The sequence below is a fragment of the Salvia miltiorrhiza genome, chromosome 2 (genome assembly GCF_028751815.1).
Source record: "Salvia miltiorrhiza cultivar Shanhuang (shh) chromosome 2, IMPLAD_Smil_shh, whole genome shotgun sequence".
In the NCBI taxonomy this organism is placed as follows: Eukaryota; Viridiplantae; Streptophyta; class Magnoliopsida; order Lamiales; family Lamiaceae; genus Salvia; species Salvia miltiorrhiza.
In genome coordinates, this window is record NC_080388.1 from 75,022,852 (window position 1) to 75,038,994 (window position 16,143).

The 16,143-nt window shown below is 33.8% G+C and overlaps 3 protein-coding genes across 3 annotated transcripts; all 3 read right to left on the reverse strand.

Moving 5' to 3' along the window:
- Positions 1-164: 164 nt before the first annotated feature.
- Positions 165-2,205, reverse strand: LOC131009468 (zinc transporter 8-like). Its single transcript, XM_057936810.1, has 3 exons — positions 1,444-2,205; positions 890-1,039; positions 165-602 (listed from the first exon to the last, which is right to left on the reverse strand). Exons 1-3 carry the CDS (start codon positions 2,026-2,028, stop codon positions 297-299), a joined length of 1,041 nt encoding a protein of 346 aa, XP_057792793.1. The 5' UTR covers positions 2,029-2,205; the 3' UTR covers positions 165-296.
- Positions 2,206-6,607: 4,402 nt separating this feature from the next.
- Positions 6,608-8,845, reverse strand: LOC131009467 (zinc transporter 8-like). The gene is made up of 3 exons (XM_057936809.1): positions 8,089-8,845; positions 7,081-7,230; positions 6,608-6,978 (listed from the first exon to the last, which is right to left on the reverse strand). The coding sequence occupies exons 1-3, from the start codon at positions 8,683-8,685 to the stop codon at positions 6,673-6,675; spliced, it is 1,053 nt and encodes a 350-aa protein (XP_057792792.1). The 5' UTR covers positions 8,686-8,845; the 3' UTR covers positions 6,608-6,672.
- A 2,913-nt stretch (positions 8,846-11,758) lies between these two features.
- LOC131009466 (zinc transporter 8-like) lies at positions 11,759-13,503 on the reverse strand. The gene is made up of 3 exons (XM_057936808.1): positions 12,888-13,503; positions 12,467-12,616; positions 11,759-12,205 (listed from the first exon to the last, which is right to left on the reverse strand). The coding sequence occupies exons 1-3, from the start codon at positions 13,485-13,487 to the stop codon at positions 11,900-11,902; spliced, it is 1,056 nt and encodes a 351-aa protein (XP_057792791.1). The 5' UTR covers positions 13,488-13,503; the 3' UTR covers positions 11,759-11,899.
- Between the last annotated feature and the right edge of the window lie 2,640 nt (positions 13,504-16,143).

The window sequence follows — 16,143 nt, forward strand, 5'->3', positions numbered from 1 at the left end:
CAAACGAGGGCCTATTTATACATTAATTTCAGTTGTTGAGAGAGGAAGTTTTCCCAAGGAATAAAAGTGAGTGTTGAGAGATAACCCATCATTTCGTTTTGACCATTTTTAAAAAATATATCTTATATTTTTAAATATTAATTTTCACTCAAAACCCATTCTTCTATGTGATAGATAATTAAAACCTTGAATAATGTTTTTTTTTTTTACTTTACACAAATGGATACTATAACTATCTAACAAACTCACATAAAATGCCAAAAATTAAAAAATGAAGATGACAAACGATTCGAAATTTAAGCCCATTTGGCCAAAAGGGACATACACCCTGCCCCAATGAGAAGTGACAAATTTGCCCCTAGTTGAAGCTTTCCATTATTTTGAAGTCTAGGGCTCATGAAATCGGCGGAGAGAAGATCAACCAATGCCATATATATCAAGATGCCGGCCGACGCCGAATTGAAGACGCCTTCGACGATAAGGGCCGTCGTGCTCGTCTCGCTGTAGATATTAGTTATTCCAATACCTACAGCGATACCTACTGGCGTCGTGAGGGAGAAGAAAATCGCCATCGTCGCCACAACACGTACATTAAATTTTGCCTAGAAACAACAAAAATTATCGGATTAATACATTTTTCTAGATCAAACATGTCACACTTAAAACTATTAGTAAATTTATATTTTTCCCTTGTACAAATTTGGTGAATAAAATATCCGAAATTCGAATTTTCTCCAAAATTAAAATTCGAAACAAATAGAAACAAATTTTATTTCAGGAAGAATTCAAAAATGATCAAAGTTTGTGTATTTATCCACCAATTTTATAGAATATGAACAAATAAACATAATTCACAAATAACCAATTAGTATTATAGAGCATATATTACCTGAGTTATGCATCCTCCAAGACCAATGCCTTCGAAAAATTGATGAAAAGAGAGTGCAGCAATCAAAGGTTTTATTGTTTTTGGACTTTGCGAAGCCCCTAATGCTATTCCAATTATCACAGAATGTACAATAATTCCCAATTCCAACACCTAAAGAAAAAGAAAAATATTTATCAGCATCACAAGTATTAATATAAAATAAGAAAAATAAATAAATACTTGTAACAAAAGTAGAAGTACAAATAAATGAACTCGAGTACAATTATACCTACTTCAATATTTGATTTTCTATAGTTATTTGGGGTCATATTAGATGAGATTCAGTATCCCCCAATATTGCGTGTGTCATCGTATTCTAATATTATATCTATTATCACAAAATTAAATTAAGAAATAAAAAATTGAAATTGAGAAATTATAAACTTTGACACAAGTATGGCATCTTGAATTTTTAAAGTGATTTTCATCATATAGTTGGACATAATAATATTTGTTTTATTATATATTGATCTTTTATTATAAAAATAATTATAAACTCTAATAGGATGAATCACCTGTGAGATGACACGGTGGCGAAGAAGCTCGGCGTCGTCGGAATCCGACTCATCCGACGACGGCACCAACCCGTGTGCATGATCGTGCATCGCATGAGCGTGAACAACCAACATCTCCTCATCCCCACCGCCGCAGTCCTTCGCGGGCGCATGCACATTCGCCCGCCGCCTATAATACGACGTCGCGTAACTATCCACCATGAGAGTCCCGATCGCGGCCACCATCGCGACGAACCCGGTGAACGGAAAATCCCCCCACGGGCGCTCGGGGATGCATGGCGACGTCAGGCTGTCGAATGCGTCGGGCAGCACGTGTATGAACCCCGTCGACAGGATCACGCCGGCGGCGAACGCCTTCACCGCGAAGAAGAGGCCGCTCTCCGGGGACAGCGCCGGCCACCGCCGTGCCGCCACCGGGAGGCACACGCCGGCGGCGCCCGCCACTAGAATCGACACTAGCGCCGCCGCCTTGTACGTCAGCGCTAGGGCTTTGTCGCGATCCTCCTCCTCTGCCTCGCACGTGCAGGCGGCGAGCGCCGCCGCCGGAATTAGCAATGCGATCGCGGCGAAAAGAAGATTCTTCATATTAATCTCGAAAAAAAAAAAAAAACTAATTTCTTCGAGATGTGATTAATTAGGGATTTTGAGCTGATCAATATTTATAAGTGAGGTTTTTAGAGATGATGACGACAAAGTGATGAAATGAGATTTGTTTTTTTTTTTAGTGTTGAGGGATTTGTTAAGATCTGAATTAAACAGTTGATTAAGAGATTGAGATGAGAATTATGTTTTTCATCACAGTAAGAGTGTCGACATAACTTGTTAATTAAGCATAATTATGAAGGAGAAAAAATCAAAATTATTATTATTATTATTATTATTATTATTATTATTATTATTATTATTATTATTATTATATACACACATTGTAAAATCCAAATAATTATTTTATACGTATTACAAATTTTGCATATTTTTCGGGGGGGCCGTTAGTTAATTTGACATAATTCTGAAAAAAACCCACATACATTGTTAATATATTCCCCGTATATAATATTTGTGGTAGTAGTATCATCATTTCTACCATCTTCACAAATTAAAATTTTAAGTGATCTCTGACTTCGTACTCTTGATACAACAACGTACAATTGGTCATATGTGAAAACTGATCTTGGCAAAAATAAATCAATATGAGAAAGCGATTGGTCTTGACTTTGTTCATCGTCATTGCATATGAGACAATTAGAGAGAATTTTCGTCACTCAAACTTAAAAGGCAATATCGAATTAGCTGCAGTCAATGACATTTTTGGAATTAAAAAAAAAATTATTTGCATTTTCTCTTATAAGAATTTTTGCTTCTAATTTATGACGGCCAAGTCTTGTTATGTGTGTCTAGCTATTGCAAAATTTGCGTTGAATTCAGGCAGTTAATTCGATTTTTGGGTCTCAAAATATCGATTAATTCTATATATATTTGAAAACAAAGTCAAATTAAGACGAAAGTTTATGCCAAATTTGAAACTTAATAGTGCACTCACAAATTACTCACACACAAACTATGACAAAAAAAAAAAAAAAAAAATAGAGAGCCACAAACTATGATATTCACATACAATCAATTCAATTTTTCGATCCAACTCAACAATCAATTAAATTGCATAAAAATGCAACAAAATCGAATATTCGAATAATATTACAAAATAATTCCTAATTTAAGCCCATTTGGCCAAAAGGGACATACACCCTGCCCCAATAAGAAGTGACACATTTGCCCCTAATTGAAGCTTTCCATATTTTGGAGTTTCGGGCTCATGAAATCGGCCGAGAGAAGATCGACCAATGCCATGTATATCAAGATGCCGGCCGACGCCCTCGACGATGAGAGCCGTCGGGCTCGTCTCACTGTAGATGTTAGTTATTCCAACACCTATCGCGATACCTATGGGCGTTGTGAGTGAAAAAAAGATCGCCATTATCGCTACAGCACGTGCATTAAACTTTGCCTACAAATTGCATCCCCTCATGGTTTTTAAAACAAAACGGGCATGTATTTCACAAGAATGTTTAAATATTGAAATTCAGATTAAATATCATGTTTTGTGATTAATAACAGCATTCTCCCAAAGTAATAAAACAGCCTTATTTATAATAAAATAATTTAAGGATTAATCATACATCATTGATGAGGTATCAGTTTTCTTGAGGTCATAAGAATTTTCATTATACAGGTAATTAGTGGCATGATAATGTTCATTTGTTAAATTCATTATTATTATTATTATTATAAGGAAGAGAAGCGATGTGATATGAACTCTAAATCTCTTTGTTTACTGAATTTTTTTTTTACTGTTTGGGTGTCTGTAATATTTTTTGTGAATACAGTACATTAATTTCTGAACATTGTGTTCTTAGTACTCGATCCAAATTTGACTAAACATTTGTACTTTTATTAATACGTAGTAATATATGTTTTATTCCAAGATTCATTGTTATCATTTGAAAATATAATACTCCCCTTCGTCTTTCAAATAACTTACTATAAGTTATAATTTTCTTTTTTGGCTTGTTTCTACAAAAAATTATTTTTATTTTTAAATCATATCCCATTATTAATAATATCTCATTTATTTATTTATTATTTTTTTTACTTTTTTCACAACTTTCAAAGAACTCCTCTTTTATAATCATATCCCATTATTAATAATCATATCCCCTTCGTCTTTCAAAGAACTCCTCTTTTATAGTTAGTGGAGAGTCGTTTTGAACTTAAAGGTGGGAGATTAAGGGAACTCTACAGAGGCGCGATGCCACGATCCTCAGGGTGTGCTCGTGCAGTGATAAGGTTAAGGAATTCCTTACCTGATGCAGTATTATTTTATCAAAATACAAATTTTAAAATTAAGCATTATATTCATTAAATATAAAAACAGTCGAAATAGATAGAGTATATTAACACTCACAAATACACACACACACACACACATATATATATATATATATATATATATTATTGTGTATATTTTAGTATAATTTTGTAGTATAAGTTATTTTAATATAATGTGTGTATATTTTATCTCCTTTAATTTTGTCGGATCAATTTTGATTTGGGTGAAACTAAGATTCAGGGCAAATTGCGCCATAAATTAAAGTTTATGTATTTACATTACAACTTTATAGAGTTGAAAAAATACTGAAATTCACTAATAGTTTGTGGATTTACGACCAATTAACGCCTCGATAAAAATATGTTGTGAAATACAGATCTATGAAAAGTAATTAAAAGTTTCAAAAACTCTTTCTAGACTAATAGAAAATTTGAAAGAAAGAAGATTTAGATATTTTGATGAAAAATTTAAATAGATAATAATGATCATTAGATTATTTTTTTTGTCAAGATCTTGGTCATTCATTTGATAGGTCTCCGACTATAAAATGAATTCATCTTCATTGATTAGAGCTATTTTATATAATACAAATAATTTACCAATTTTAATTTCTAATTATGATAATATAACTACCAAGACGTCGCCACGGTAAAACGAGCAAGCCAGGAATCCCGTCGATATGATGCCGAACTCCCTCCATAAGTTGTCAGTCACAAAAAAGTATCTCCAGGTGCGGCGGACAATGTACACTCGTCCGATCTCCCTCGAAAATGTGGCTAATATCGACGTAGCAAGTCCAGCAATACATGCAAACAACCCGCCAACAAATCGGGGATTCAACCGCCACGGCCTCCTCCGCAACAAATAGAAAATGGCAATCAACCATGTAATGATTCTGGTGGCCACCAATAAGAGGTTTACCACCGGACTGGCCACCTCATCATTCCGGCTGAGTCGCCACCCTATGAACTGTAGCACTAATGATGCGCACGCTTCATATAAAGTTTATTAAAATTTAGTTAATTATTTAGATTTCTAAAGCTTAGAAGTGTTATTAAATAATGTATTATTAAAGTTCAGTTCATCGTTTAGATTTTTAAGGCTTTAGAAGTGTGATTAAGTAATGTTTTATTAAAATTTAAAATTGAAGGCTACATGAATAAAATAGTAAATTGATAAATATTTTTAATGATTTAATAAATAAAGGCTAATGGGCTAAAGTGAATAAAATGGATGCTATATATAAAAAATGAGTTTAAATTTATTTAAGGCCATTATCTAAGGGTTATTTGCAAAAATAGGCCACTATTTTTCGGACTTGCAAAAATAGGCCAATTATTTTAGTTTTTGGTATTTTTAGGCCACATGTGTACCCAATCAGGCTATTTTGGGCCACATTTTGACCCCAAAAGTAGCCTATAAATGCTGAATTGAGCTCAAATGTGGCCTAAAAATGCCAAAAACTAAAATAATTGACCTATTTTTGCAAGTCCGAAAAATAGTGGCCTATTTTGCAAATAGCCCTAAGATAGTGGCCTTAAATAATTTTAAACTCTATAAAAAATTGCACTAATTTAAATTCAAACTTTGTGTTCGAAGTCCATACTTAAGTGGTCCAAAATGAAAAGCCCAAAACTTTGGAAATTACTTTAGCTTCAGTTAAAAGAAAAGTAATTAATATAAAATAATAAATAAATTCAATCATTACAGAATTAAAACATTGTGCAACCCTAATTTATGCAACCTTCAACAGCGCCGTTTGTATTTTTTCTTCATCGCCATTACTTTTCTTCTCCATCATCGTGCATATTCATCCTTCCCAATGTCAGATAAATTGTGCAGCTTGAATCCAAGTTCATAGCTAGGGCATCGTCTGCCTCCATTCCCAATTTTGAAACGGCGACTCGTTTGCTGAAATTCATGTAATCGTCACCCTCGTCAAGGATGGCGAGATTGATGATCATGAACTGAAAAAAATCAGATTCAAGAAGAGATCTTTAGTTAAAATATCAAAATTGTGTTTTTTTATTTTTTTGACAAAAGAAAATCAAATTCTTCAATTGGATCTCCATCTGTATTTTGCTTTCTAAATCTTATTTCTATTTAACTTCCATTTTATATTTGAAAACAAAGTCAAAGACGAAAGTTTATGCCAAATTTGAAACTTAATAGTGCAGTCACAAATTACTCACACACAAACTATGATAAAAAAAAAAAAAAAAAATTAGAGAGCCACAAACTATGATATTCACATACAATCAATTCAACTCAACAATCAATTAAATTGCATAAAAATGCAACAAAATCGAATATTCGAATAATATTACAAAATAATTCCTAATTTAAGCCCATTTGGCCAAAAGGGACATACACCCTGCCCCAATAAGAAGTGACACATTTGCCCCTAATTGAAGCTTTCCATTATTTTGGAGTTTCGGGCTCATGAAATCGGCCGAGAGAAGATCGACCAATGCCATGTATATCAAGATGCCGGCCGACGCTGAATTGAAGACGCCCTCGACGATGAGAGCCGTCGGGCTCGTCTCACTGTAGATGTTAGTTATTCCAATACCTATCGCGATACCTATGGGCGTTGTGAGTGAGAAAAAGACCGCCATTATCGCTACCGCACGTGCATTAAACTTTGCCTACAAAACAAAAGAGTGTCTGATTAGTATATTTATATATTATGTGAATCATTAGTATATTTTTGTGTGAATCATTTTATATATATTATGATAAATATATACCTGAGTAATGCATCCTCCAAGACCAATGCCTTCGAAAAATTGATGAAAGGTCAATGCCGCAATCAAAGGCTTTATTGTTTTTGGACTTTCCGAAGCTCCTAATGCAATTCCAATAATCACAGAATGTACAATAATTCCCAACTCCAACACCTTGAAAATGAGAAAAATAAATCAAAGGTAAGTATGGATATTAAAAGAAAATAAATGAAACTTATGGACTTTTGATATTTTGATTTCCTTTTATCAAGATTCTTGGTATTTTAACTGTAGTAATAGCTAGTCCACGTTTTATTTTCCAAATAGTTGAAATTGTTGGCAATTAATCATATAGGTTTGGACAATAGGGGTAAAAATAGCTGAAACTCGACTTTTTGCGTGCCGTATTACATAAGGTATTACAAAATTAAAGTCGTCTTTCGATTTTTTCTGATTTTTCACACGGGTATGAAAATACCTTCAAATAGAAGATGATTTTACAGTTTTTGACTTAGACTTTTTGATACCTAATTAGCGTGAGGTGACATAATAAAATTGATATATCTATAAATTAAAAATTCCTCACGCTTAAGTATCAAAAAATCTAAGTCAAAAGCCTGAAAATCAGCTTCTATTTGGGGTATTTCATACCCGTGGGAAAAATTAGAAAAAATACAAAAGTGGTGTATTTTTTTTCAAATTTTCAATATAATGGGAAAAAAAAATAGAATTTGTTAAAAATTCGTGTATTTTACGGCAATTTATTCCTAAGAAAAAGCAAACAACTAATGAAAAATATTATCATAGACCATTAAATAGGTTAGGTATTATCAAATGGGATTCATAGCAAACAATTAATGAAAATATTATCTAATGGGAATCATCCGTATAATTAGAACTAAGAATACATTCACAAATCCATGAAATTCATGAATAAGCGATGATTGGATTAAACAACATCATATTTATGATCAATTTTAGGTGTCTATGCATATGATCTTAATTCTCATTTTAAAAAAAAAGTGCACACACCTGTGAGATGACACGGTGCCGAAGAAGCTCCGTGTCACCGGAAACGGCCTCCAACGACACCGCGCCGTGCGAATGGCCGTGCACGGCGTGGGTATGGACCGGCACCGCCCTCTCCTCGTCGTCGTGGCCGCCATCCGCCGCCTTCACCCTCGACCGCCGGCCGTAGTACGACGTGGCGTAGGTATCCACCATGAGCGTCCCGATGGCCGCCACCATCGCGACGAAGCCGGTGAACGGAAAGTCCCCCCACGGGTGCTCGGGGATGCACGGCGACGTCAGGCTCTCGAAGGCGTCCGGCAGCACGTGTATGAACCCCGTCGACAGGATCACGCCGGCGGCGAACGCCTTCACCACGAAGAAAAGGCTTCTCTCCGGGCTCAGCGCCGGAATCCGCTTCGCCGCCACCGGGAGGCACACGCCGGCGGCGCCCGCCGCCAGGATCGACGCCAGCGCCGCCATCTTGTATTTCAGCGCCAGCGTCTTGTCGCGATCCTCCTCGTCGGCCTCGCACGTGCACCCGGCGAGCGCCGCCGCCGGCAGCATCGCCGCCGCCGCGAGGAATGCTAATTTCATTGAAGAAAATGCCGATTTCGCCATAATCAATTAATGGATTAATATTTAGTGTGTAATTTTTTTTTTTTGAAATTTCTTTGCTTCTATATATGTGTATATATAGGGATTGCATAAAATTCGAACGTTAAATTTTCGCCACGATCTGTATTTGTTACTGAGGCTGAAAACATGATGACAACATGATTAATTAAATTTGGTTGGTTTTTTGTTACATTTAATAAATTGGTGTATTTAGTGTTGACTATTGTGTTGAAGAAGTGAAATTTAGTGTAGAGAGTGGAGTAAGAATGTCGACATTATTTAAGACATTGACTTAGCAAAGAAATCTACTGAGATTGATATCTACAACAATTAATTCAAACGTGTATATTAATATTAATATCAAGTTTGGTATATATGTACTACAGTATATTTTTGTTTTGTTCAAGTCAAAGTCAATAATACCATACCAACATGTGATAATGTTCACACATGCAGATATATATGACTAAGACTGACCTTCTATTAATTTGAGAAAAATGTACGCTAGCTAAAAATACAAATGGAATAAAAATAATACCCACAAATGAGGGAACAAAAAAAAGTATAGGATTAATGCTAATTAATATATCAATTTTTACTTTTTTTTTTTTTGAAGTTACAAGAGGTACGTGAATACAATCAATTGTGGTTAAGGACGGAAAATTGATGATGGCGATTTTTCAGTCGTTAATTTTCACCATCTGGTTGGGGCTAGTCGCGAATCAGAGCAATTCAGGTGAATTAATTAGGGTGAAAATGTACTTTAAACTAAAAGGGACTATCTTAATAGTTTATCTGTGTGATTATTTTTTATTTTTATAGTATTTTTGTAGAAATTTTTTTATATATAAATTTCATATTTTTACATACAATAAGATATATTTATTGATTAGATTATTTCTATTTGGCAAAAGATATAATGGTCTTTTGAAAAAAAAAATTAAGAAGAAAAAAAGAATATTGTTTGTGGGGCACATTGGGTGGCTTATCCGTACACGAAGAGCTATCAGATTCATATAAATCAGTTGACTTTATAATAGCACTTATCTATAGCTATGATATATCAAATCATTATAATATTTAAACGTTTACTATTCTAAAAAAAATATACCACTCCTTCTGTCCCACTCTAATAGGCTCGTTTTTCTTTTTGAGACGTCACATTCCAATAGACTCGTTTTTTATTTTGAGTAAAGAAAATAAATTTAATTGGTGTGGACCACACCACTTTACTCCTAAAAAGTAAGTTTCTTAGAGCATCCACAACAGATCTCTCAAAATTTTACTCCTAAAAATACTCCTAAAGTCTTCCCTAAATTATTTTTAACTCCTATTTTACAATTGCACACAGCAGTTATCCTATTTTTCATTATCTATTTTATAAATTTAGGATTAGATTTAAGGGGGTATAAATTTATGATTAAATTTGAGGGGGTGTAAATTTTTTCGTGGGCCCAACTTAATATAGGTGATCTGTTGTATGATCATTTTATCTCACTTTTTATTATTTTAGCTCAAATTTAAAGTTAAGATTACTTTTGAGAGATTTATCCGTGCCAAAAAGAAATGAGCCTATTGGGCTGAGACGGATGGAGTATTTTTTTTCTTTTTCTGAGGGAGTAATTTCAAAAAGTTGTCTAACATTATCAAGTAATTTAAAATTCTCTGAACTTTTAAATTGAATTATAAATACTTTTCAGCGACTTGGTTCAAATTCACCTTGAGACTGACACGTTTAAGAGAATATTAATCACATTCGAAATTAATTCTTTAACAATTGTTAGTAATTTTTCAATAAATAATTAATTATCAATCTTTTAAGAAACATCGGTCAACAATGACTCAATAAGCCAGCTAAATTCATGTAATCTTGTAAAGTATTATTGGTTAAATTCAATTGTATTTTAATAATTTACATAACCTACAGTCAACTATGTCAACATAATGTGAAATTTCAACCGACTTCATGTATTATTTTAAGATGGGAATTAATTTCATTTTCAGGGGTATTTTATTGACAATTTTATTAATTAAAATGTTCTTTTGGTAACGAATTTTTCTAGGAGGTTTTTATCGGATTATAGCTGTCATATTAATTATAAGTTGGCATATACATGCATGAAGATCTTTTATTTTTATTTTTTATTATTTTTTTTGTTGTTGAAGGGTACATGAAGATTATTATATTAGTGGTATCTTGTTTAAGCTTCCCTTTTCTTCCGAAGGCAAAAACCATGCTTTCCGTTTAAGTTTGGTGGATCGTTGCAGAAAAAAATTCTAATATCAAGATCGTGTCAATGGATTAAAAGAAAAAAGATCGTGTCAAATGATTCTCATATATATAATATTAGGTGTAATTGAGCCGAGCCGGGCCGAGTCGAATATTTTTATACTCAATTTAATTATTTTAATTATTTTTTAATTAAATTCTGAATTTTATTTACCGTTCGAGGTTCATGGGCTTTTAATCAAGCTTAAACTTTCTAAATTTATATTTATATTTAAAATATTTTTTTTATAACAAATATAGTTAAATAGAGACTTCATACAATTATTACTAAAAATATAGTATATAAATATAAATTGTATTTAATAAGACTTTATATTTTCAGGCTAAATGACGATGAAGTGCAGTGCTTCACCTCCAATCAATAGGTCGGAGGTTCGAGTTAGTTTTCACTAAACGAGCTTGAACAGAATTCTTTCGAGCCGAATTCTTAATAGCTTACCAACTATATTTAGGACTATAAAGTTTCAATTACTTTTTGTAGTATATATAAGGATCGATATACTGCATTCATGTGTGAGAATCTATTGTCAAACAGTGAACACTATGTCAATAGTCCATCTTAGTATTTCTTTTAATTTTTTTGTCTTATGTCTTCATAAATTATGACTATAACCATCGTATTAACAAATCACAACAAAATCTAAAATATGGTTAATTAACATGGTTGTGGGAGATTAAGGGTGAATTTGCTAATCTAGTGAATAAAAATTAAGATGACAAACTAATAATAATGAATAAGAATTAATCAAGTAAAAAATACTAGTGAATAAGCTAAAGATGACAAACTAATAATAATGAATAAGAATCAACTAAAAAATACATTAGTGAATAAGAACAAAGATGACAAACTATCCTAAAAATTAAATAAGCCAGTTTGGCCAAAATTAAGGGTGAATTTGCTAATCTAGAAAATAAAAATACAGAAGTTTAAGCCCATTTGGCTAGAAGAGACATAGCCCCTGCCCCAATGAGAAGTGACAAATTTGCAGCTAATTGAAGCTTCCCATTGTTTTGGAGTTTAGGGCTCATGAAATCCGCGGAGAGAAGATCGACCAAGGCCATGTATATCAAGATGCCGGCCGATGCAGAATTGAAGACGCCTTCGATGATGAGAGCCGTCGTGCTCGTCTCGCTATAAATATTGGCTATTCCAATACCTATAGCGATACCTGATGGTGTTGTAAGTGAGAAGAAAATCGTCATTATTATTACTGCACGTACATGAAACTTTGCCTACAAACAACCAAAAAGATCGAATGAATATATATATGAACAAATCGGACTTTGATTTTTTGTTATTTATAAAATTAATGATCCTAATGATAATTTATGAAGTATTAGAATAAAAATAAATGTCTAAAATAAAAAAAAATAATGCTAACGTAAAGTGCTCACATAAGTTATGTAGCATAACATTCCTCTATATATATAGATATATTTTATCGAACATGTATATATATATATATATATATATATATATATATTAATATATACCTGAGTTATGCATCCACCAAGACCAAGGCCTTCGAAAAATTGATGGAAAGAGAGAGCTGCAATTAAGGGCTTTATTGTCTTAGGACTTTGTGAAGCCCCTAAAGCTATTCCAATAATCACAGAATGTACAATAATTCCCAACTCCAACACCTAAAGAATGAGGAAATATATTTATTAGAATTATGTGTATCCATATAAAATAAGGAATTTATAACACGAAGTAGAAGTAAAAATAAATAAACTCGAGTATAATTATAATATGAGTTGTTTCTTTTGGTTTCATGAGACGGCCTAAAAAGAAACACAACTCATGCTTCGTAGCATGGAAGAAGTATTATATATCTTAATTATAAATTAATCGATCCAAATAATTCATCATTATATGACTATCAAAATTATAAACCCTAATCGGAAAAATCACCTGTGAGATGACACGGTGGCGGAGAAGCTTGGCGTCGTCGGAATCCGACTCCTCCGACGGCACTGACCCGTGTGCATGGCCGTGCGTTGCATGGGTGTGAACAGTCAACATCTCCTCGTCGCCACCGCAGCAGTCCTTCATGGCCTCCTTCACATTCGCCCGCCGCGTATAATACGACGTCGCGTAACTTTCCACCATCAGCGTCCCGATCGCGGCCACCATCGCGACGAACCCGGTGAACGGAAAATCCCCCCACGGGTGCTCCGGGATGCACGGCGACGTCAGGTTCTCGAAGGCGTCCGGCAGCACGTGTATGAACCCCGTCGATAGGATCACGCCGCCGGCGAAGGCCTTCACCACGAAGAAGAGGCTGCTCGTCGGGCTCAGCGCCGGAAACCGCTTCGCCGCCACGGGGAGGCACACGCCGACCGCGCCCGCCACCAGAATCGATGCTAGCGCCGCCAGCTTGTATTTGAGCGCTAAGGCTTCGTTGCGGTCCTCCGCCTCCGCCTCGCAGGTGCAGTCGGCAATCACCGCCGCCGGAAACAAGAACAATATGATCGCGGCGGCGACGAGAAGGGTCTTCAATAGTTTCGCCATAATAAACTCTTTTTTGATCAACGTTAAGCAATTAGAACAATATGAAATATTGTAACCGTCTATTTATAGTGGTCTATCTAAAACAAATCTTATTTTTTATTGGGTAGTTATTAATTGATATCTTTGAATCTTTTTTTTTTTGTCTTCCTTTTAGGTTTAACGTGTTATAGCAGGGTGATTTAAATATTTTATCAAAAAAAGTTTTTTATATCAGCAAGAAATTTTGAATATTTTATTTAGATTTTCGTAATTTTGTTACGCTTATTCGAAATGTTTTATGTTAAATATTTTACATCAACAAAAAAAAATCGAATATTTTAGTTTGATGTTCGTATTTTTTTAAAGCTTGTTCGAAAAATTTTATATATAAAAATTTTTACAATTTTCAATCAGGTATCAATAATCAGACTTTTAACTAGAATATTCATAATTTTATGAAGATTATGCGAAAAGCTTATTCAAATTTTTCTTGCTGGCATAAAATATTTAACAGAAAACATTTTGAACAAGCTTAAAAGAATTATGAACATCTAAATAAAATATTGCTGGAAATAGACTAATGTCGTAATATTAATCAATGTTGTGTGCTCATTGACCATCGATTACCACGTGTGTTTGTCCTGAAATAACATATGAAATATTTGTAAACTAAAAATTAATAGTAAATTTGTGATTCATGTGTTTTGTTCAATTTTTGGGAATTGTTTTAATTAATACAATTAGTGTTTGAACGACCGTGAGTAATATGTTGTGGTATGATCTTGCGCAAGGTTTTGGTATGGGCTATATGTATGTTTAAACTCGATATTATATATATATATATATATATATATATATATATATATATATATATAAAGGGGAGGGCTAGAATAAAAACACTCTTAAGTGTATAAAATATAAATGATTTTCAGCCCTTAGATCATCAAGATCTACGGTTGATTCGTAACCCTGTTGGATGAAATTTATTTTTCGCAATTCGTAACTCTGTTGGATAAATTCATAGGTGTTCTACATAAAATTCGTACATTAAGAAACGTTTATATTTTATACACTTAAGAGTGTTTTTATTGTAGCCCATCCCTATATATATATATATATATTCTTGATCACATGCATGTCAAATATACTTGCGAAATACTTGTGGATACAACAGCTAGGAATTAATATTTGCCAAATAAGGTCAAATAAGAAGTCCTTATTTATTGAGAGGAAATAAATGTGTTTGTTGAGAGGAAATAAGTGTAGTAAGAGAAGAGGCAAAACTATGACAAAGTAATAAGAGCATCTGCAACGGCTACACGTTCTATCGTGTAGCCCTTTAAACCTTTGAAAAAAAAAGAAAAATTTGAATATAATGAATTTTAACTAAAACTATCATGTAAGTTATCATGTAACCTCAATGCAGTCTCTTTACACCATGTGGTCCCCCCTCATAAAGTAAACTATCATGTAAGCTATCATGTAACACCAATGCGGATGCTCTAAAAAGTGTTGGTGGAATCATATCAAAATGAGAAGAGATGACCACGATGTGTAGCAACTCATTTCTTTTTGACTATTTCTTCTAATTATTATTAATTATATTTTTCAATTATGTAATAATAACAACAATCCTCTCTTTAAATCTTTTGAATCATCCCCCTTTTCATTTGCTCCACATTTATAATTTAAACCGTCTATAATTCATGCTTGAAATTAAAATTGATGGCATATTGAGTAACTAATTATTTTTTTCTTGCATTTTGCGAGGCCGTAAAGATATGTAGATATTTATACACTACCTAAAAAAATTAGAAATCCCAAAATGTAGATATTTCTTAGGTGAAAAGAAGAGAAAGAATGAGGATTAAATGAGGCCTCTATTTTCATCAAATATGTATATCAACGTTTCCCTTTAAATACCTCTCATTTGCACACCACACTCAAACACACTCCCTCTTCTTCATCTCTCTCTCTCTCTCTAACAAACACAAGCATGTGAAAATTATGTTTCAGCCTTCTCTCTCTATTAATAGGACTCCTTCTTCATCTTCATCTCTCTCTAGAACTTAGCATATTCTTCCTCATACAGCTTTTCTCTCTTTCTCAATAGCCCTCGTTTCCTCATGGTCGACACCTACGCGATGTACAACTCGAGATTAGGGTTCTTGGTACCACTTCGCCTTCTTCATGGCTATGGCTATGGCGATTCCCAACATGAGCCGGCCGTTCACTTCTGTTTGCTTCGTGACGAGCCTTTTGATCGCCTCGTAGATCAGAGCCACGGACATGGCCCACATGAGCTGCACCTGCGGCGACGAAAACAGTCTTCAATAGAGATATGCAATATTTGATATTTGGGAGGATGTATATATAGGGAGGTTTTTAGAGATGGAGATGATAACAAACTAATATAATAAAATTATTTTTGTAGAGAGGATGGCAATAAACTAATAGTATAATAAAATTATTATATTTTTACCCGCAAATTGCTACTCTAGCTATTGAAGTAGAGTGAAGAGCAGAAAAGTCAAAGATGCGGAGAGAATTTGAGAAGTGTAGTATATTATTTAACTTGAGAGATTTTTACATATAAACAAACGAGGCTTTGTCGAGGACTCCTTCTGTTGCGCAACATGCGCTGCAGGCGGAATTAGCAATGTGATTGCCGCGAGGA